Source organism: Ceratotherium simum, chromosome 7 (assembly GCF_057802395.1).
Source record: "Ceratotherium simum simum isolate JZ-2026a chromosome 7, ASM5780239v1, whole genome shotgun sequence".
NCBI lineage: Eukaryota > Metazoa > Chordata > Mammalia > Perissodactyla > Rhinocerotidae > Ceratotherium > Ceratotherium simum.
In genome coordinates this window covers 29647628-29672107 of record NC_141906.1, presented here as the reverse complement: position 1 = coordinate 29672107, position 24480 = coordinate 29647628, and the positions used below count along the sequence as shown (strand labels likewise).

Below are 24480 nucleotides of genomic sequence, written 5' to 3'. Positions count from 1 at the left end.
CCCAAAATTTCCTGGTAGGAGTGAGAAGACCTTTCCTCTTTACCTTCTCTGAACTGCAAATAATAAGATCTTGACAGATATCAAAAAGCTGACATTAAATTTCTGATATATGATCTTTTCCTGTTATTTTAACCACTAGTTTTGAAATTTAATTCTGCCCTCCATAGATTAACAATTAAGTAAAATACCACTTGATGTAATTTAGGAGTTTTGCATGTTAAAGTTTCACTTACATGGGACATTTTATGCATCAATTAAAAAATTTGCAATATGTGTAAATTAGACTATTATGCTGTACACCTTAAACTTATACAATGATGTATGTCAATTATTTCTCAATAAAACTGGGGAAAAAATAAATATTTAGCAAAAATTGCCTTTGTCTATAAAAGACTGTCTGGGGTTAATATACCATGCAGGGAATTTACCTGAAAATTCTCATTGTTATGAGTGGCTCTTTCTGCTGATGGAAATCTTGTATTGCATATAGCAGTGGCTCATAAACATGAAAGTACTGTGAGAGAGAATTTGTGAAAATCTTCCTGCTGGGTAAATAGGCACCATCCTCCTAACACATACACTGGCCACAGTATCCAAAAATGAAAAGGCTCTGATGATAGACATGAGTGTTGCTCTCCAGAATCAACAGGTGACAGGTGTTCAAAGCCGGCTGTCCTAAGTTGTTCAGCCTTTCAAAAAGGACTTACCTGCTCTTCATAGAAAACTTACCATCTATATAATAGGACATTCTCCTGGTCTGGTGCCTTTTCTAACCATCCAGAGATACACACATCTTTCCATAGATGCCTTGGGAGTGTATTGACTTGCAGGAGCCTGGAATTGCACTTTTTTCTAGCTTGTGATTATAGCTCTTACAGCAAAGTTTCTGTAAGAGCTACCAAAATAAAGGTACACTCCTCATGCGCTGTGGCATTCACTCATGCCTCTAGAAAGTCTAAAGAGTACCAGACACAAGGTTTTTGTTTTGTTGTTATGTCATAATTCAGGGACATATTTTTCTTTTAGATTTACCTTTGGTATTCTAAGCCAAGACAAGAGAAAGGTCCTTCTTTCTCAGAGTTCTCATCAGTTCCTCACCCCAGCCTTACTGGAATTGTATATCCTTTTCCTCAGTCATCCAGGATTTTCCAGAAATGTCCAAAAGCTCAAGCCACACTAATCGTCCTCCACTTTACTCCCCTGAGAGGCTAGGCACACTAACCCAGTTATCCAGATGAGTTCCCACTTCTCTTCTGAGTGAAAGAGCTGCTATCTAAGCATCGTCGAAATAAAAATTATGTCTCATGAGGAACACTGCTGCGCTTCTCTCCAAGGTGTGTGATATATTTAAAACACGTGACTTAGAGGTCCACGATATCTTATCAAAAGCCTTTGGCCAGATGTGTTTCAAAATTCAGAATTTTTCAGGTTTTAGAAAGGTGATCCATATGCCATATATTGCATAACACCCTGAGGAGGGTGTGGGGAAGCACCCCATTATTAAACACAGTATCTTTGCAACAAAACATTTGAATATTTATACCAAGTGAAATAAATAAAAACTATAAATAACCGCTCTTTAGTTCAAGTCAGATTTTGCCATAAATGAGTTTTGACTCCAAGCTTACCCCCAAAAACCTGTGATTTTCAGAGCATTTTGAATTTCAAAATCACAGGATTGTGAACCTGTATAAACACGAGTGCTAGGAATACAATATCTACAAAGATTCAGATGCTTTTTACTTGAAGAGGTCCTTTTGAGAGCAAATAATAATTAACTTTCTTGAAATAATTAACAGTATATTATTAAATTTCATAAAGAATAAGATGGATCAAATATTTAACACAATATGTTTATCTACCAATAAGCTGAAAAATACAAGTAGTGCAAATTCCTTGAATAACGGTTAATAAGAAGGTTGTTTCTGGCATATCATATTGGCATGACAACCCCAACATTATCTTTTTGAAATTGGGTTGGAATGCTAGTATTTTACTGTTAGTGGTTTTCATTCATCCTACATGACCATCTCTTTTTCTCTCTTTCAAATGGTTATATTTTGGTTACAGATTTGAAAAATGACTGTGTTTCTTGTGTGAAAATCAGCTTTTTTATTCCTATTCACTTTGCCCTTGTGCACACAGGCTCAGATATCTATTTGAACCTTCTTATGTTAACCTTAAAATGAACTGAAATCCTTATGTTAACCTTAAAATGAACTGAAATCCTATCTTGAGAGGGTATCTAAGGACAAAGTAGTTAAGGTGATGTAAAGACAAATATTTCAAGAATATTGGACTGTTAATTTCTATAGTGTAGTTCTGTAAAGTTATTTAATAACTTTATAAATTTGTAAAAGACTATGTTTTAATATTATATTCTAAAAATATTGGGAATTTTTAAAAACTTAACATTACTAGTCTCTGAAAGCCTTAAACTCATTTGAAACACTTTGGCTTTTGTTTCTCTAAAAACAAAATTAAATCAAAAGATGTCTTAGCTCTAAGTAAAAGCCTTGACAAAATTTCATTGAAAGGAAATTTGTGTTTTAGCAATGTCTTTTTCAATATTACAGTCTCTATGTTACTAATATTAGCGTTGGCTAAATAGAACAATTAGTAAAACAGTATGGTCATATAAAGATAGCAAGGAATCTGAAGTCAAAGAGATCTCAGTACCAGCTCTAGATCCACCACTTACTGGCTAAGTGGTTTTGGGAAAGACACGTACCCTTTCTGAGCCCAGATTTCCACACCCATAAATTGAGAAATTCTCTATTAGGATTGTTTTGAGGACTAAATGATATAACGTATATAACATATGTAAAGCAGTTAGCACAGAGCTTAAATATTCAATAAATGATACCCTTTTTTTCCAAAATTAATGTAGCTTTATAGGTTTCTAATTATAAAAAAGAAAGTTTTCACCTGAACGCTCATTATTCAAAGGTAACCACTGATTACATTTTGGTCAGTATCCTTCTGAATATCTCCCTGCAGGTACATGCTTATATAGATGTGGATACACAACTTTAGATAAGTAGATTTATAATATACAGACTGAAATTTAAACTTTTCTTTCTCATTCAGTGTTATATCATGGATATCTAATATCCATGGGAGTATCTGTACTCCCTGACCATCTCAGAAGCTTGACATCCTGCACCTCCCATCAAATAGCTTGTTTTTAAATTGTTCATTTCCAGTACTGCCTAAAGTTATACCCTATCATGAATTTAAAATTCCAAGTAAATTAAAATTATGTTTTAAGAATATTTTTAAATTTTTTACAGAGGCTCTCAGATAATGTTAAAAAGAAATTTGCAGCTCAGAGCAGTAGCAGTAGAATAGCATAATTTCTGGGTCTCTTACCCAGAGAAACACGGTGTTGCCACTGCTTACAGCCAAGGCATGAGCCTGCTTGTTCTCTTAAAATTAATTGCAGCGCTAGTAAGAATCCGAGATTTCATCTCATCTTCAGATGTCTTGATTTTCAAGTGAGGAAGCTGAGGCCCAGAGAGCAGCTGAGGCCCTTCAGCTTAAGTACATCAGCCAGGATGACACAGCTAAGTCTCTTTGGAGAGTAAATATATGTACAATGTAAATGTATTTGAGGAATAAATGTACTTCAGATTTCAATGGCTACTTTTTAAGGAACAAATAAAATTTATAAAAATTCCTTAATTTGGAGATTCAAAAAAATTTCCTTCCTCAGTCATCCATTTTGAATGGATTTTGTAGTGGGAATTTAAACATGAAGAAGGAGACCTTTTATTGTACAAGTGGGAGAGGAATCTTAATCCTAGTCAGCTTTGAGAACCTGTATTAAAATGCATGGCATTCAATAAATTAGTTCCCTTTCTCCTCTGTTCTTCCCCACACAAAATACTCTCCATCAGTTAGAAACTGATTCTAATTCAGTATGTTGATTCTCTTGTCATCTCTGGAGGCACCATTTTAATAATCTAGTGGCCTGGCCCTCACTTCAGAATCAGGGCCTTAGGTTATATTTGTGTAACCACCCTTTACTGAGGGCACTCTGTGTACTATTAGGCACGTGCTGGATGCCAAGAATGCATCTACTCAGGCCCTCAAATTGCCTGAAGACAAACAGGAAACATACATGCAACAGTCACAGTATAATGTGATATCTGCCTGACAGTAGCCACTCAATAAACATCTAACAAATGAATGAATTAATATAATGGAGATATGTCAAAAGTGGAGGAGCCCCTGAGTCTGTATGGAAAAGTCAGGGAAGATTTCACAGAGAACGTAGCACTTGAACTGAGATTTGAAGAATGACTAGAACTTTGTCTGTAGACAAAAAAGATAGGGAAGTTACCCTGACCAGAGGGAACAGTACTCAAAAGCGTAGGCTTGTGTTTAGACTGACATTTATTTTCCAGGAAAAGACCCATCTGCTTCTGAAATTTTTTTACTAAAACTTGTGTGATTTCTAAAATTGATGTTTCCCAAGATCTCAAGAATCCCATTTAGTTGAGCTAACTTAGATCTGTGTCATCCAAACGGCCACAGACAAATGAAAAACTACCTATCCTGTACTTAAAACGTCTATACGAAAGTCCTTTTGTAGCATTTCCCTTCAGTTTGTAATTTATTTGAATTATTTTTGTGCTACTATTATTCTGAGAATTGTTATATGATTATATATGCCTCTTTAAAAATAATCAAGTTAAATAAGTGAACTTTTCTAGAGGTAGGCCACAGTGCTGTTTGGTATTTAATTTGTAAATTTTCATATTCTGTTTCAAGAAGATAACAGTGTTCTTTAAGTTATTGTGTTTAATAGTTTATATATATTACTATTCTTTTATATGTTTCAACTACATTTTTAAGAGGTAAAGGAAAAATGTTAAAAGAATGAACTAAAGATTAAATTAGCCAACATTTTTTTAAAAAGCAGTATTCCTTTGCTGGAATCAACCACTGCTAATACCACCATCTTAAAAGATAATGATCTTCACTAGATCCTAATTTATATTGATATTTGATAGTAGAAGTGACATTAGAACATTTCTCTGTGTATTGTTTAACACCCTAGGCTGTGTTCGCCTTGTGAAATTCTCATTCATCTAGACCTGTGTTATAGGTAGCTTCCACGTGTCTTTCAATTGCTTGATTTCAGAATTTGTGAAAAAGATAAATTAACTTGAATTTTAGTTATGTGTCATTCCCTACCCAGAGGATCCCAAAATCGCATTTCCCAATCAGTGGCGTTTGTTGTCTGTCCTGATCATTGGGCACTCCTGTCTGAGTAATAGTAAACCCATAGAAAATGGGGAAAAAGCCCTGTCTTTACTTCCCCAGTTCTTAAGCACAGATAATCAGTAATAAAGTACAGATTCTGTGTGGGCACATTGGGCTATGGCCTATCTGCAGCCAGTGCACATTGTAGACCTATTTACCTGTTCCTAAAATGTCACTCAGTAATAAAAATGAAGTTTCTCCATCAGTTGCCTCCTGTCTCATCTACTCTACTCCCTGCAAGTTCATTCTCTTTGAGATCTTTCAATATATTTTCAGTCTTATTTTTGATTCATTCTTTGGGCTATCGAGAACCTGGGAATTATTTGGAGTTTTTTATTAACAATAATGAGAAAATTTTTTTGTTTCAAGTAATTTTCAATTGAGTCTTTAACATGAGTAATTACCATTTATCCAATAATATATATAGATACTATAAGAAAATGCTTAAAATATGACCTCATTTTATCCTAATAACTCCAATGAGCTAAGTGGTATTTTCACTAATTTTTGGATGTAACTAAGACTCAGATTACTAACATGCCAAGATCATAAAGCTAGTAAATGGCATAGAGGATTGAAACTAGGTCTGAAACTAGGTCTGTCTGCCTTAAAAGCTTACCTGGGCTTTTCAGAGTGCACCTTTCTACCTTCATACATCAGATTCCTCTGGCTAATGTAGATTGTATTTTCATCCACATCCAGGGTTTAACATTTTAAACCCTGACTTCTGAGGACAGATATAAATTTAAATGCCTAGATCGTTTTACAAAACAAAATATAACAATAAAGTTGGTTCCCAGATTTCTAATAGCCCAAAGAAGGAATCAGAATATAAAATGTAAATGTAAAGTTGGTTAGGTTTGGATTTTGATTCTTTTGCTCTATTTCAATTCATTTATCATTATATATAATCTAGGTTTAGCTGAAATGTCTGCATAGAGTAAAAGTTTTTCAACTTTGCCTACAAATCTCCCCAACAAAAATATTAAGTTTTAGTTCAGTTTATCAAATTATACTTTAACAATTTTGGGCTATGTGACCTTGCAAAAGTCGGTTTTTTAAGATCTTCTCACTCTAAAATTTTGCTTCTTTTTGTATTAAAATCCTCTTTGGATAATTCTTACTTTAAGATGTTTTCTTTCGTAATTATTTTAATAAAGATTGCTTTTTATGGGTTCTTAAGAGTTTACAGAAAGTTAAAATAGTTTGTGATTAAGAGCTCTGATTCTGGAATCAGATTTGTGTAATCAAAGTTGTAACGTTTAATATCTGGTAGACACTGGAAATTTTACTTAACCTCTGTGAGCCTTGGTTTCGTTTTCTGTAAAATGGCTGTGTGACTTATGTTATAAGGTTGTTATAAAAGTTATGTGAAGCACTTTCCACAATACTTGCATAATAGGGATTAACTATGACTATTTTTTATTTAGATTTTGCAGTTTTTTCTTTGTAAAACATAATCATAGCATTTTAGGGCTAGAAGAAACCATTAGCAATCATTTGATCTAGCATGCCTATTTTTCCTGTAGCAGTAAAGCCCAGAGGAAGGGTAAAAGCTAATTTGATGTTTGGTGGTAGGTTGGTGATGGACCTGAAACTAAAGTAAACCTCGTATCTTCGGGGGTGGAGAAGTTGTGTTGCTGTTATTGATTGTTTCATTTTGTTCTTTTCACTTCTATCCAGTGATTCTTTCTTTAATCCCATTGAAACTATTGTTTCCATTTTTATCTGTGCAGCTATTTTAGTGTCCTAGTAAGTTGGCATGAATACTTTTTTCTTCTTTGCCTAGCTTAGCTAGCTTTCTTCACTTCCAAAATGGATCAGTCCACAGTGTTAGAGATGCAGCTTTAATGGCAATTAAGACAAAAAACTTGTGGTCATTTATGGTTTCGTACTGTCCTGTTAGTCTTCTGCTAATGTTCTGTGACATGAGACATTGCTTCCCACCATAGTGGAGCATGCCTCCTCATGTTTTGGGTGCTGGTTAAGTGAAGGCCCTCTGGTCCACCTACAAAATGGTAGTGATTTCAATAAGGATAACAATGCTTTTCTCTCCGTTCTCTCTTGTGTTGTAGAGCCGACAATTAGAATCAGAAACAGGGACCACAGAGGAGCACAGTCTAAACAAGGAGGCTCGGAAATGGGCCACACGTGTGGCACGTGAGCACAAAAACATTGTTCACCAACAACGGGTAAGTGGAGTAGAGAGTCTTAGGCTACAGGGGAGAATCTGCCCCCAAGCTCATTCAGGTTGTTGGGGCTACATTTAGCTGAAGCCATATGTCACACCAATTTAAGGAGTTGGGTTTTATTAATATGAAAAATATCCTGTTTTGGGGCCGGCCCTGTGGCTTAGCGGTTGGGTGCACGCGCTCCGCTGCTGGCGGCCTGGGTTCGGATCCCGGGCGCGCACTGACGCACGGCTTCTCCGGCCATGCTGAGGCCATGTCCCACGTACAGCAACTGGAAGGATGTGCAGCTATGCCATACAACTATGTACTGGGGCTTTGGGGAAAAATAAGTAAATAAATAAAATTAAAAAAAAAATATCCTGGTTTTTTTTCCTATTATTTCTCACAACTCAGCAGTATACTCAGTTATCTACTTAGCTTGGAAATTCCTTAAGCCCTCTAGCAGCAACACAGTATCAGAACTGTTGTTGTCAGAATCTAGTTTCTTATAACTCTAGAACTGAGGTCCCTGTTTCTTTCCTGGCTGTCAGCTGGGGCTACCCTTAGCTCCTGAAGGCCACTCACTCTGGTTCTTTTTTTTTTTTTTTTTGTGAGGAAGATCAGCCCTGAGCTAACATCCATGCTAATCCTCCTCTTTTTGCTGAGGAAGACCAGCTCTGAGCTACATCCATTGCCAATCCTCCTCCTTTTTTTTTTTTTTTATACCCTCAAAGCCCCAGTAGATAGTTGTATGTCATAGCTGCACATCCTTCTAGTTGCTGTATGTGGGACGCCACTTCAGCATGGCCGGAGAAGCAGTGCGTCGGTGCGCGCCGGGATCTGAACCCCGGGCCGCCAGTAGCGGAGTGCGCGCACTTAACCGCTAAGCCACGGGGCCGGCCCTCACTCTGGTTCTTGCACGTGGATTTCTACATCTCAGAGCCAGCAATAGTGCATTGAATCCTTCTCATGCTCGGAATCTCTCTGACTTCACTGTTGGCCTGTTTCTCATCTCACTACAGCCAGAGAAAGTTCTCTGCTTGTAAAGGATCATGTGATTAGATTGGGCCCACTCAGGTAATCCAGGATACTCTCCCTATCTTAAGGTCCTTAACTCTAACGTCTTTGCAAATTATATCTTATGTATACACAGTTCCAGGGATTAGGGTGTGGACATCTTTGGAGGCCATTCTGCTTACTACTGTGATAAAATAAGAAAACAGTACCCATTATCACCACTCCTTTTCAGTGTTGTAAGAGGATTTAGTCAATACATTAATGAAGGAAAAATAAGGTGTTTAAATATTAGGAAAAGGTACATCTGTCATTATTTTTGGATGACGTGATTGTTTACTTTCACAAATATAAGAGACCCGACTGTCAAACTATTAGAAGTAATAAGAGTTCAGTAAGGTGAAGAGAGCCAAGACTATATACAAAAATCATTAGTTTTCATAGTAACTAGAAATAATAAATTGCAAAATGCAGATGGAAAAGAATTATTCACCACAGCAATAAAATACTGATGAATCACCCGGTAAAGGTCTTGACTCTTATAGGTCATGACCTATAAGAGAAGACTTTTTTTTTTTTTACCAAAGAACATAAAAGAAGACATGAATAATTGGTGAGATGCAAAATATGTGGATTTTTATTAAATGTATGTAATTTCAATGCAATCCTAATGAAACTTAAAAGATATTTTTAAGGGAACTTGACAATCTGGTTCTAAAATGTATCTGGATTATTTTTAATGTATAAGAGTAGCCAAGAGTGACAATAATGAGACTTATGTGCCTTAGCACAAACTGCAACATACAATAATGACCGTAGTAATTAAAACTGTGGTATTGGGCCGGCCGGGTGGCGCAAGCAGTTAAGTGCGCGTGCTCCCCTGTGGCGGCCCGGGATTCGCCGGTTCGGAGAGGAGGATTGACAGATGTTAGCTCAGGGCTGATCTTCCTCACAAAAAAGTTAAAAAAAAAATAAAATAAGCTGTGGTATCGTACAAGAGTTAACAAATATATCAAAGAAAATGATCTGTGTGTATATGGACCTTTAAATACTGATTCAAACAAACCAACCATAAAAAGTCATTTTGAGGCAGGCAGGGAAATTTAACGACGAACAGCATATTAAGGCCTCCAAGGAATTATTGTTAGGTCCAATAATGGTATTGTGGTTATATTTTTTCTTAAAGTTTCTTTTTATAGAGGCTTTTACAAAATCATGTAGGAGTGAAATGACATGATGTCTGGAATTTCTTTTAAAATGCTTTGGCAAAGAAGAAAAGAGAACAGGTAAAGCATATGTGGAAAAATCTTAACTAAAGTGCTAAACAGAAGATTATTAAAAACTGGAAAGGTATAAAATATTTCTGACGTATTACAGATGGCTTCTTAAGCAAGGCACAAAATCCAGGACCCATAAAGGAAAAGACTGATAAATGTGACCACATAAAAACTAAAAATTTCTGTAAAACAAAAGGACTTGAAAAAGTTAAGAGAAAGAGAACAGAATGGGAAGAAAATTTGTAACATAAATAACAGAAAAAGGATAATATCTAGAAAGAAATATATATATGTATATATTTTGTGTGTGTGTGTGTGAGGAGATCAACCCTGTGCTAACATCTGCCAATCCTCCTGTTTTTTTTGCTGAGGAAGACTGGCCCTGGGCTAACATCTGTGCCCATCTTCCTCCACTTTATATGGGACACCGCCACAGCATGGCTTGCCAAGCAGTGCGTTGGTGTGCGCCCGGGATCCGAACCGGCGAACCCTGGGCCGCCACAGCGGAGCGCGTGCACTTAACGACTTGCGCCACCAGGCTGGCAACGAAAGAAATATATTTAAATAATTAAAAACAAAAAGACAAAAAATCAGGAAAATGGATAGAACTTCCTATTTATAAAAGTAGAAATACAGATGGCCAGTAACCTATGAAATGATGCTTTCTCTATTACAGAGAAATGAAAATTGAAACAAGATAATCTTCATTTAGGTATCATATTGGCAAAAATTTCAAAGACTGACAGTATCCAATATTGGTGAGATATAGAGAAACATGCTCTCACATACTACTAGTGGTAGAGTAGGTACAACCTTTTAGGGTCAATTTGGCAATGTCTATTAAAATTAAAATGTGAGGGGGGCCAGCCCGGTGGTATAGCGGTTAAGTTCCTGCGCTCTGCTTCTGTGGCCCGGGGTTTGCCAGTTCGGATCCTGGGCACAGACCTACACACCACTCATCAAACCATGCTGAGACGGTGTCCCACGTAGAGCAACTAGAAGGATGTACAACTGTGATATACAATTATCTACTGGGGCTTTGGGGAGAAAAAAAAAGGGAAAAAGGAGGAAGATTGGCAACAGATGTTAGCACAAGGCCAATTGTCCTCAAACAAAAAAAAAGTAAAAAAAAAAAAAAAGAAGTAAATTAAAATGTATTGGGGCCGGTCTGGGTGGCACAAGCAGTTGAGTGCGTGCACTCCACTGCGGCGGCCTAGGCTTCGCCACTTCAGATCCTGGGCGTGCACTGATGCACCGCTTGGCAAGCCATGCTGTGGCAGCGTCCCATATAAAGTGGAGGAAGATGGGCACAGATGTTAGCCCAGGGCCAGTCTTCCTCAGCACAAAAAAAAAAAAAAAAGAGGAGGATTGGCAGATGTTAGCACAGGGCTGATCTTCCTCACAAAAAAAAAGAAAAAAAAAAGAAAATGTATTATTTCCATTTCTTTGTTTTTATCTTAAATAAATATTCCTATATGTGTTCAAAGTGCTATTTATAAAATCAAGAAATTTGAAAATTCAAATAGCAATAGAGTAAGAATAAATAAAACAGTACAGTTAAACTATTGAATTTATAGATTAATTAGAGAATAAAGTCAGTCTATTTGTACAAACATAAAAAGATTTCTTAGGGGCTGGCCTGGTGGTGTAGTAGTAAAGTTCCTGTACTCCCTGTCAGCAGCCTAGAGTTCGCAGGTTCGGATCCTGGGCGTGGACCTATGCAACGCTTATCAGGCCATGCTGTGGCAGGCATCCCACCTATAAAGTAGAGGAAGATGGGTACAGATGTTAGCCCAGGGCCAATCTTCCTCAGCAAAAAGAGGAGGATTGGCAACAGGTTAGCTCAGGGCTAATCTTCCTCACAAAAAAAAGATTTCTTAGACACACTGTGGAGATGATAGATCTCATTTCATTGTTTTCTTAAACTGCAAGTATTTAGGAAATACATAAGAAATGGTTTGAAAAATAAATACATGTACATTGATGGGACAGTGGTTATCTTGGGGTGAGGGACACATGGTGGGGTGTGTGGGTATAACAGAGACTTTTTGGCATTTTGTATTAGTTGTTTTGCAGCAATGCTTTATATTCATGTAATTTTTAAAAATTAAAGTATGCAAATCAAAACCTGCAATCCAAATCCTGCAATCTACAATTGTAGATTGTGCCAGTGTCAATTTCCTGGTTTTTATGTTGTACTATAGTTATATAAGTTGTCGCCACTGGAGGAAGCTGGGTGAAGGGAGTCTCTGTACTATTTTTTTCAACTTCCTGTGAGTCCATAATTATTTCAAAGTTTTTTTTAATTAACAAATAAATGAAAAAAGTAAAGATTATAAACGGAATCCTGGCCACTCATTGCTGATGTCTTTTAAATTATCTAAATACTTTAGTCACTTAAGAAAAAACAGTCATCATTTTCTTATTTTCTTTAATAGGTTCTAGATGATCTGGAATGTCATGGAGTTGCAGTATCAGAACAAAGCCGAGCAGAAGTGGAACAGAAAATAGATGAAGCTAGAGAAAATATTCGTAAAGCAGAGGTGAGGTGGCAACTCGTTGTGGCATTTGCCCAGCTCCAACAATGTCACAGCTGTGCTATATACCTTTAGAAATCAGTTTCTATAAACTGATTAATTTGAAGATGATTCACCACCTTCATCTGTGTCCAGAATATTATTTTTGAGTACCTGCTTCATACAAGGTAGTACACATAAGAAAAAGACGTGAACCCACTATGAGGAGTTTACTATCATGAAATAATAAGTAACGAATTGTCATGATGAAGATACTAATTTTAAAGTTTTCACAAGGTACATAATAAATCAGTCAAGTTAATGGTATAGATATAAGTCCAGAGCCTAGAAAAGTCTCCCCGATATGGAAAGTTCTCTGGATCCAGGGGCATAAGTTGATCTTCTAAGAAAAGGAAGACTTGGTTACACAGACAAGGCAAAAAAAGTTACAACAGTGTTTTTTAGTCTTTTTTAGGGTCATGGGACCCTTTGAGGATTGTATGAAAATGTGAAACCCTCTCTCCCACAAAAAATATATATATACATTTTGTGTACAGTGTCCAGAAGTTCATGTATCCTAGGCTAGTATTCCCTGACCTAGAGGTGGAAAGGCTGAGACGGAAAGAAAGAAGTTATTTGTAAAGGAGGAAGACACAGGATATAGTTTGGCAGTTGGATTTGATAAGAGTGGAGGATTGGTGTAAGGAAATGTAGGAGAAAGTAAGTAAAATAATGGTGGTTAGGACCAGTTCGTGGAGGACATGTACATACTTTGTGGGTAGTATCTGCCCAATGCAGCATGGTGAAGGGATGTGGAAGTAGACATTAAAAAAAGACTGAGAGGGGCCAGCCCTCAAGGAGAATATGTTCTTGTTAGGAAAGCATGAAGAATGCCACAGATAACTAAGACTGTAAAGTGTAAGTACCAAGGAGTGGTCCACACAAATATATTTAATATTTAAGGAATGCAAAGGACACAGAGATCACTGTGGGAGGAGTTGTTGGGGCAGGTAACACAGAAGAGGTAGTACTTAAGATGGGTATTGATAGATGAGTAATATTTGATTAGTCAGAGAAAAAGGGATAGCACAGATATATGCCTTGCAACCTCAAGAGGCAGAACTTGAACCAAAAGAAGAAGGTAGGAAGGAGGCAGATTTGAGCTTGGTGTTGGGAAACACTTTCTAACAGTCAGATCTGTCCAAAGTCAGAATAAGCTCCTCTGGGACATAGTATAGCACTATAAGTGCACAAGAAGATTCTGGGCAGGCATCCGTCAGGGACTTGATACAAAGAATTCTTGAATTGGTTGCGAGTGAATCTAAACTAGTGATTTTCAGATACCTCCTCAGGACTCGGGAGGTTTTGAGGAAGTATTTTAGTGGCTGGTTGGGGTGGGAGTGGGGGTGAGAAGAGAGGCAGCATAGGCAAACATAGGGAATATGAGCATGTTTTTGGCACAAACCCATGAAAGTGATCTGAAGCAGAAAAATCTGGCCATCTGCCTGGTCTAGAGAAGCCCCAGTAACCCCAGCTCACCTCTGTTCCTGGCACATGATTCACAGCCTCCATAGTGAAGACGGCAGGGTGTACAATAGATAGCCCTTTTCCTCTCTGAATTCAGGGTCATAGCTAAACCACTGTGCTAGTGTCCTGGCCAAGTACTGTTGGCAGGCCCTTGCCTAGTTTGAGAAACATTGGCTTCTGTAGAAGAATTTTTCCTGTTTGTTTCTCCAAACTCTGGGTAAAGCCAGTTTCAGAGCCCTGGTGGAACAGGACAAGTCTCACAAGTTTTCTGAAGGGTGTGTTCTCTCTTGTATTTTCCATTTCCAGACTCCATCCATGGTGTCACCGTCTGGTACTCTAGCTCCACCAAATCCCTAGTAGTAGTAGGTATCAGTCGCACAAAGTCTGCATTTAGGCTGAATGACTTGTTATTTCCATGAATGTGCTAAACTTCTCTGTGTTTGTTAGCTTAAAGCTAAAAATATGACAATGTTATAAACCAATAAAAAAAATAAATAAATAAAATAAAATAAATAAAAAAAATTAAAAAAAATAAAGCTAAAAATATGAAGTGGGATTCCCACAACAGAATGTCTCATCTCTCCTAATACCAATATTTAAGTCTGCATTCTTAAAGATAATTTGCTTACCAAAAATATGGAATATGCTAAAAACCATGATGCCAGATCCATTATCTCAATTTTGAGTATCTTGGAAATATAGTTAATCCTACTGCTATCTTAAAATGATCTCTCACTTGATTTCCACTTTTCAGATACAAAGAATAACCTAGCTAAAATTAAATGGCAAATATGAGGGTAGTATTGGGGCGGTACTCACAGGATTGTCATAATGAAATTTTTGGATAGACTAGGCCACAGGAGCCTTCAGAAGAATTAACAATAATAGTTTCGTAGATTCTCTTTTTCTTTCTTCTGCTTGTATATCATTTGCATTGGATTTTCTCTTTCCATTCAGTACTTATTTACTTTATTATAAATGCCTACACAAAACAGGGAAAGCTAGTTAAAATTCCATTATATCCTTCACGTTTGGTTTTTAACTGCTAACATGAATGTTACCCTCACTTGTTGGTTAATCTGCTTTATCCAGTCTTTTCTGTATTGTTTCCTTTCAGTGTTGCTGATTAGAATAAAAACCTCTGTGGAGCTCAGTAACATAAATGGCCTGTGCTTTTCCAAGTAATAGAGATTATCTGGTGATTAATTAATTATTGTCTGGTTAATTTGGGAGCATATTCACTAAGTGATTAGTTTAACAAATACTTGAGTACCTGCTGTGTGCCAGATACTGAATATACTAGACATACAGTGATGAACAAACTATTGTTATGTTGTTATATGATCTCTATGACTGTCACAAGAATATTTGTACCAGATATGCTACTGTTTGCAGCCCCTGACTAATTCAAGAATTAAAATGAGGCAGTAGCGTCTTAAATTAAATTTTAATAGCAATCTTCTTAACTTGGTGTGTAGGTATTTGAATTTTTTGTAATGCCTTTTATCACACAGACACACGCACATTCTTCATCTGACATATGATACCTATTTTAAAGAAACCAGGAGTTTTAAATGCCATCTTCTTGGAAGCTGTACATGTCTTATGTTGTTCCAAGACACAACTACTTTTCATATGTTTAAATTGTACTTTTTATTTGGCTTGAGGGCAGTTCTCTCTTTTTTTTTTTGACAGTGAAATATTTAACACAAAGCAGAGAAAGTTAATGTAAGAAGTCAAAGATACCCAGAAAATTTTAATAGCTCACTTTTAGTGTAAGATCTGCAGGAGGAACTATAGACTGTATGGTTCTTTCTCCAGGATATTAACTGTATTATATTCTATGATCTGAACTGAATGTACATTTGAAAGCCAAAGTACATGGTATCCGGTGAATTAACAAAACCAAAAAAAGTCAATTATTGTCTATATAAATACATTTTCTTTTTTGTATTTTTCTTTTTCTATTTTCAACTTTTTTTTTAATTTTTTGTTTATTGCAGTAACATTGGTTTATAACATTGTATAAATTTCAGGTGTACATCATTATAGTTCTATTTCTGCATAGATTACATCATGTTCACCACCCAAATACTAATTACAACCCATCACCACACACATGTGCCGAATTATCCCTTTTGCCCTCCTCCCTCCCCCCTTCCCCTCTGGTAACCACCAATCCGATCTCTATGTGTTTGTTTATTGTTGTTATTATCTACTACTTAATGAAGGAAATCATACGGTATTTGACCTTCTCCCTCTGACTTATTTCACTTTGCATAATACCCTCAATGTCCATCCATGTTGTCACAAATGGCTGGATTTCATCGTTTCTTATGGCTGAGTAGTATTCCATTGTGTATATATACCACATCTTCTTTATCCATTCGTCCCTTGATGGGCACTTAGGTTGCCTCCAAGTCTTGGCTATTGTGAATAATGCTGCAGTGAACACAGGGGTGCGTGTATCTTTATGCATTGGTGTTTTCAAGTTCTTTGGATAAATACCCAGCAGTGGACTAGCTGGATCATATGGTAGTTCTATCCTTGATTTTTTGAGGAATCTCCATACTGTTTTCCATAGTGGCTGCACCAGTTTGCACTCCCACCAGCAGTATATGAGAGTTCCCTTCTCTCCACATCCTCTCCAACACATGTTGTTTCCTGTCTTGTTAATTATAGCCATTCTGACGGGCGTGAGGTGATATCTCATTGTAGTTTTGATTTGCATTTCCCTGATAGTTAATGATTTTGAACATCTTTTCATGTGCCTGTTAGCCATCTGTATATCTTCTTTGGAGAAATGTCTGTTCAGGTCTTTTGCCCATTTTTTAATTGGGTTGTTAGTTTTTTTGTTGTTGAGATGCATCAGTTCTTTGTATATTTTGGAGATTATAAATACATTTTCATAGATAGCATTTTTTCTTAAATTATCATCTCATAAAGTTCTGTTGTACACCAGGAATTCAAAATTACTGTGTTATCCTTGTACCTCAATGACTCAAAAATGGTAATACCCTTGCTGTAATTCTATAAGAGAAATCTAAAAATTTCAGTTGCATAAAATGTGAGGTCTCATTACTGCAAGGTTAATGAAATGCTGAGTGAGCCTGTTATAAAAACAAAATTTCCGGTCACATTATATCCAAATTTACATTACCTCGGGGCCTGTTATTGTGAGGTTTCACTGTACTCTTATAGTATGTTAGCAGACCTCTTGACTAACCTCTTTCTTCAATTTTTATTGTGAAAATTTTTAAACATACAGAAAAGATGAAGAGTAAATATATATTTCCCAACATGCTAAATTCAACTCAGTACTTTTCAATATTGGCTTTATGTGTTTATTTCTGTTCTGTAAAATGAAAGTTAAGTCTAAGGCCTGATTAGAGTTAGTATTTTAGGCAAGAACACTTTTATTGATGATGCTGTGTTTTTCATCACAGTATGTTTTTATCAAGTTATCTCACTATTAATGATGCTAAGAGTAGTCGCTTAATTAAGGTAGTGCTACGTGATCTTTCTACTGTTAAAGTTCGTTTTTTTTTCCCCCATTGCAATTAGCAAGTACTAGTCACCTCCAGTGGTGGCAAATGGGTATTTTTCTTTCTTAAGTATCTTTATGATGTCATGGAATTTTAAAAATCAACTCTATTGAAGCGTAGTGGTCATACAATAAAATGTAACCATTTCAAGTAAACAGTTTGATGAGCTTTCACGAATGCATGCTCCTAAATATCCACCACCACAATCAAGATGCAAAATATTTCTATCACCCCAAAAAGTTCTCTTGTGACCAGGCAACAGCTGATCTGTTCCCTGTCATATATATGGTTAGTTCAGCTCCAACAACGTGAATATTAGATCACTTGATATTGTCCTAAACATCGCATACAAAGATCATCCCACGCATTTTTTTATCCAGCCTTATTTTTTATCTTAATTTCAGTTTGATGAGTTCATATTATTATGTATTCATGCTCACTGATCTTTTCTTCTCTAGTGTATAACCTACTCTTAAGGCCATCCTGTGACTTTTGATTTCAGATATTACATTTTCAGCTCAATTAGTTCTATTTGATTCTTTATATCTTCCAGTTCACTCCCATTTATCTTCCTGTTTTCCTTTAAATCCTTAAGTATATTTATAATCACGACTTTAAAGTCCTTGTCTACTCTTTCCATCATATCTGTGACTTCTGGCTCTCTCTCTACTGACTAATTTTTCCTTTGGTTATGGCTTATACTTTTCTTCAAATACCTAGTAATTTTTAGCTGAATACTAGAAATTGTGAATGTTTGGTTATTGAATGTCTGTATTCTCCTTTCTTCTATTAAAGACTATTGAGTTTTGTTTTGGCAGCCAGGTCAGTTACTTACAAATCAATTTGATCTTTTTGAGGCTTGTTTTTCAACTTTGTTTCGGTTGGCTTAGATTAGCCTCTCCAGTAGGGCTGATTTAGCCCTGTTACTAATGCATTTCCTTTCTGCACATTCTTCTTGTGCCATGGGTATACAGAAAGGTCTCTCAACTCTGGCTGGTTAGAGCTGCAGCATCTTTCACTCGTGTACAAGCTCTGGGAATTTTTGGTTCATGGCTCCATGGTAGATGTTCTTTCCCCAGTAGTTATTCTTTGCTTTCTCCTCGTGGAGTCCCACCTTATGTATTCTCAATTTATTATGGATTTTTATTCATTTAGTGAATTTTAAATGACAGTTGACCTTTTTAAGCCTCATATTGTCTAAATTTGGCCAGTGGGAGTCCTTCTTCCGTGTGCTTTTGACATTATTCCCATTAGTCCTAGAACACTTCCTTGCTTGCTAGAACAACAGGCTATTGTAGGCTCACCTTGTTTTTTCCCTGCCCATACTTAGAATTAGCCATTTCTCCAAGGAGCTCTGATTTCTTTTAATAGAGAATAGTATGTAAACACCAAAGTCTAGGCTGAGAAGGTGCTTATTGTTATGGGTGTTGTTTATTTCTTGGCCCTTTCTTTATTGTTAGAGCTAGGGATTTATTTTTTTTCAAATCATGAGTTCATATTGATATTTACAATTAAAATCAAAATTAGAAAGATTTTATTAAACTTCTTTGATTTTATATTTATATCTTTTTTCTCTTATATTGAAAATCTTGGTTCCTAATAATATTACCAAATTTTATTTGCTTTATCCTACAGTATATATTAAACAGTTTCAAAATTACAATACAAATATTGTTAATAGTAGACTACTGAGTGAAGTTTAAGATTTCTTTGCCATTCTCTTTGAATGTAGAATATATCTCTACAAGGATTTCTGCTCCTGATAATAAGGGACTAGCTTACATTGAGCTAATCCTCTTTTAGATAACAGTTATTAATCTGGGGTAAAAATATTTAAAATACCTATTTGATAGAACTAGAAAATGACCCAAAGCATGTAAAACTGGAGAGGAATCGATCCTTGAAAGAATGGGACTGTACTTGGTGACATTCACAGTAAATAGTTCTTTGTGGGGGGCCATACAACTATAATTCAAGCAGAGAGCCTCAGTCTTCCTGGCTTGAGGATAGATGTCAGGGAGCCCTCAAATCTGCATATAAATAATCATCTAAATCCTTAGTCAAACCTGAATACACATGTGGAGCAGAAACTCCAAGGAGCTTGGCAGGAAACAACAGAAACAACAGCTGGAAAGCGAAAAAAGCTGAGCAGAAATGTCAGCTGTTGCTCACCACAAGGGAGCAATGTTAATCCTCAGACAACTGAGTGATTATATTAATATCAAACAAAATAGATTGCAGGACAAGCAATATTAAGAGGTAATTGATAATGATTAAAAAATAAGGTCAGTTTTGGGCTGGCCCCATGGCTTAGCGGTTAAGTGCGCACGCTCCGCTACTGGCGGCCCGGGTTTGGATCCCAGGCATGCACCGACGCACTGCTTTTCCAGCCATGCTGAGGCCGTGTCCCACATACAGCAACTAGAAGGATGTGCAACTATGACATACAACTATCTACTGGGGATTTGGGGGAAAAAAGGGAGGAGGATTGGCAATAGATGTTAGCTCAGAGCCGGTCTCCCTCAGCAAAAAGAGGAGGATTAGCATAGATGTTAGCTCAGGGCTGATCTTCCTTCCTCACAAAAAATAAATAAATAAATAAATAAGGTCAATTTATCAAGCAGACATAACAGTCCTAGATGTGTATGTAACTAATAATAGAGTTACAAAATACATGAAGCAAAGACTGACAGAACTAAAAGAAGAAATAGACAAATCTACAATTGTAGTTGGAGATTTCAACATTCCTTTCAGTAATTGATAGAACAAGGAGCTAGAAAATCAGTAAGGATATAGAAGGCTTAAACAACACTATTAACCAACTTTACCTAATTGGCATTTATAGAACACTCCACCCCACAAGAGTAGAGTATATGTTCTTTTAACATACACGTGGAATATTCAGCAAGACCATATAGTCGACCATAAACCAGTGTCAGTGATTTTAAAAGAATTGATATCATGCAGAGTATGTTCTCTGACCCATCAGAATTAAATTAAAAATCAATAACAGAAAGATATCTGGGGGCCGGCTCCGTGGCTTAGTGGTTAAGTGCGCGCTCTCTGATGCTGGCGGCCCGGGTTCAGATCCCGGGTGTGCCCCAAGGCACCACTTCTCCGTCCAACGCGAGGCCGAGTCCCACATACAGCAACTAGAAGGATGTGAACCTATGACATACAACTATCTACTGGGGCTTTGGGGGGAAAAAAATGAATAAATAAAATCTTAAAAAAAAAAAAAAAAAAAGAAAGATATCTGGAAAATCGCCAGATATTTAGAAATCAGGTTATTCAAACACAATAATCTGTTGCTGCCTTAAAAAGAAAAAACACCTGACTTTATGGCAAAAACAGCAATGATTTATTATCTCTCACTATTCTGAGTGTTGACTGTGCAGTACTTTTACAAGTTTTGCCCAAGACTACTCAGGGAGCTGCATTCAGCTAGAGGGTCTGCTAGAGGCCTTGGCCTTTTTTCCACGTGGTCTTTCATCCTCAAATGGGCTAAACTGGGCTTCCTCAGATGGTGGAGGCACGTTCCAAGAAGTCAAATCCTAATAGCCCTTATCACACCTCTGCTTGCATCAAATTTGCATATGTCCCATTATCCAAAACAAATCACATGGACAAGCCCAGGATCAGTGTGGGAGGGGACTACATGGGTACCAGGAGGCGTGATTCACTGGGGATAACCTATCAGTTTACCACAATTGATATGACTTTGGTTAAATCATTTTTCTCGTCTATAAAACAAGGTTTATGATAGCCATCCCCAGAATTGTTGTGTGGATTAAATGAAATAGTATAATCATATAGTTCCTAGTACATACAATAAAAGTTGTTTGGAGTGGTTTTTTTTAAGATACCAAAGGTAATTTAGAGTGGCAAATGCTATCATCTACCATTATTCATTTCCTACTATACACAAGGCACTGTCCTAAATAAGTAGAGTTACAATAGACACAGTCCTTATCCTTAGAGAAATGATATTTTGAGGGTAAATTAATCATGCCCAAATTAGGTTTTTAGACTATAACTGTCAAAAAGTTTCATAAACTCAACTAGAGCTTGACACTTGGATATGCTTGTGTTAAATTTTGTTAATTGACAGTGTTAATACAAGATTATGTGTCCTAAAAGATCTAGCTTTTCAAAACGTCATTTTAAAAAGCTCTATCTCTTTACAAGTCCTGAAATGATTTGGTCAAGTAGTATCTGGAATGCCATCAAGTTACAGAGAGCTATGCTCTGCAAAATTTTAATCAATTGGCAAGTCATCAAAATTCATTTGAAAACACTGGAAAATTCTGCTTTTAAGCAGTTATTAAAATATAAATAGTTGGAATGCTAAAGGAAAGATAGCAATGTTTATTCTGGAACTGCAGTCTAAAAATTTGTTTGCAAATACCGTGTTCATCAGTTGTTTGGTAAAGTACCGACAAAAATAAATCTTATGAAAACTAGATTACTTGGTGTTAAGAAAATAAGGTATATTAATATCTCTCCAACTCTCTTTCTCTCTCTTTTCTTTGTTTCTCTGTTTCAGCAGTTAAATGACTTACATTTATGATTTCCAGGAAAGGATTTGTTGGCTCACACTTTTTAACATTTCATTGCCTATATTAGTTTAAAATGCATGCTAGAATGGTGCTGAGACAACTGGATATCCACATGCAAAAGAATGAAGTTGGACCCCTACCCCATACCATATACAAAAATTAACTCGAAATGATGAAACACCTAAATGTAACAGCTAAAGCTATAAAACTCTTACAAGAAACCATAGGGATAAATCTTTGTGACCTTGGATTAATTTCTTAGATATGACACCAAAAGCCCATGTAACAAAAGAAAAAATAGATAAATTGGACTTTGTCAGTTACAAATCCTCATGCTTCAAAAGACCACCCTTAAGAAAGTGAAAGAGAACCCACAAGATGTGAAAAAAATATTTGCAAATCATGTACCTGATAAGGGACTTTTATCTAGAATACATAAAAACTCTTAAAATAAAAAGACAACCCAACTTAAAAATGGGCAAAGGATCTGAATAGACATTTCTCCAAAGAAGATATACAAATGACCAATAAGCTCATGAAAAAATGCTCAATATCATAAGCTATTAGGGAAATGCAGATCAAAACCACAATGAGATACCACATAACACCCCACTAGGTTGGCTAGAATCAAAGACAGACATTCACAAGTGTTTGCTAGGATGCGGAGAGATGGTAACCCTCATACCCTGCCAGTGGGATTGTCAAATGGGATAGCTACTTTGGAAAACAGTCTGGCATTTCCCCAAATGGTTACACAAAATTACTTTATGACCCAGTAATTCCAGTGCTAGGTATATATATGTATATACCCAAGAGAAATGAAAACATCTGTCCACACAAAAACTTGTACACTAATGTTTATAGCAACATAATTCATATTAGTGGAAAAATTGAAACAACCCAGATGTCTATCAGCTGACAAATGGATAAACGAAATGTGGTATATCCATACGATAGAATGTTATTTGGCCGTAAAAAGGAATGATATACTGATACATGTTACCACATGGATGAACCTTGAAAACATTATGCTAAGTGAAAGAAGCAGTCAAAAAGACCACATGTTGTTTGGTTCTATTTATATTAAATGTTCAGAATAGGCAAATCTGTAAAGAGAGGAAGTACGTTAGTGGTTGCCAGAGGCTTCAGGGAATAAGGGATAGGGGAGCAATAACTAAAGGATACGAGGTTTCTTTTGGAGGTGATTAAAACGTTCTAAAATCGACTGTGGTGATAGTTGCACAAGTCTGTGAATGAATATACTATAACCCATTGAATTATATACTTTGGGTGAATTTTATGGTATGTGAACTTCATCTCAATAAAGCTGTTATAAAAAAGAAATTATTAGAAAAATAAGCAGATTTTTGCAATACTATTTAGAAATGGTGTGCCTCCAAGCCAAAAACTCAAATTATTTTATATAAAGATCTATGTGATACCCAAAACCACTTAAATATACTTTAAAATGATTAAAATAGAGAATTTTATGTAATGTGAATTTTATCTCAATATTTTTAATCTCTGTTCTTAAAAATCTTATAAATAAATTCAGCAATGAGAGCTCAGTGAAACAAGTCAGAGCTGAGATCTTTTTTCGTGTATGTGAGGAAGATTAGCCCTAAGCTAACATCTGTTGCCAGTCCTCCTCTTTTTGCTGAGGAAGATTGGCCCTAAGCTAGCATCTGTGCCCATCTTCCTCTGCTTTACCTGGGACACCACCACAGCATGGTTTGACAAGCAGTGTTTCAGTCCACGCCTGGGATCTGAGCCTGTGAACCCCAGGCCACCGAAGCAGAGCATGTGAACTTAACCGCTACTCCACCAGGCCGGCCCCTGAGATCCTTTTTGATACCAACTCCCCAGCAGAGAATCCAGAGGGTGATCAAGATTGCATACCACAAGAGCTCAGTGAGCACACTTCTTTGTCCAAGAGTGCCACAGAAGGCCATCAAGTGAGGGTCTCTAAAATTTCTCAAGAGAACCTTCAAATGTTGAAGGAAGAGACCACCACTCTAGTATGTGGAACAATGAAGCTGAATTTACTACTTGCTAAGCAAAAGAGAATGATACAAAATAGTCTCTCTGAACAAAGGAGAACTGATATATAGGATTTTGAGAAGTGTGGATTTCAGGGATTGGGAGATTTTCAAAACTGGGAACATTTGATGGATTGGCTCACTTTTAGCTGTGGTGTATAGAGATTGGTGGACTCAGAAGCAGGAGTGGAAGCGACTGCTGATGACTACTGGAGTGAGGCTGTGGTTGACTGGCTGCCTCGCAGAAGCATGGGGCTGTCACTGATTGGCTGACTTTCAGAGCCAAACAACAAGCAATCTTTCCCTTTCCTGAATTTGGAGAGTAGGAGCTTTTTATTCTCAAGCTCTACTATTGCTGACAGCTGCATCATAGTTTAATTTAAAATCTTTACTCAGTGGGCAGTCAGGAGTCATGGCAGTTTGTAAGCAGGAGAGTGACACGAGATCATCTGCAGACTTGTAAAAGAGGGATTATAGAAGAGAAGAAAAAGTCCAGGAGATGGTTAGAAGGCTGTTGAAAACACTAGATTTTAGGATGTTCTGAGGCATAGTCTTATTAAG

At 36.6% G+C, this 24480-nt stretch overlaps 1 protein-coding gene across 2 annotated transcripts in view; it reads left to right on the top strand.

Annotated features, from left to right (window-relative positions):
• FCHSD2 (FCH and double SH3 domains 2) overlaps positions 1–24480 on the top strand; it is a 256434-nt gene that overhangs the window by 204370 nt on the left and 27584 nt on the right. For both annotated transcript variants that reach the window (XM_087433411.1, XM_004433967.3), the window contains 2 exons: positions 7347–7463; positions 12172–12276. In XM_087433411.1, coding sequence (XP_087289537.1) covers positions 7347–7463; positions 12172–12276 — 222 coding nt within the window. The remainder of the gene's footprint in view (positions 1–7346; positions 7464–12171; positions 12277–24480) is intronic.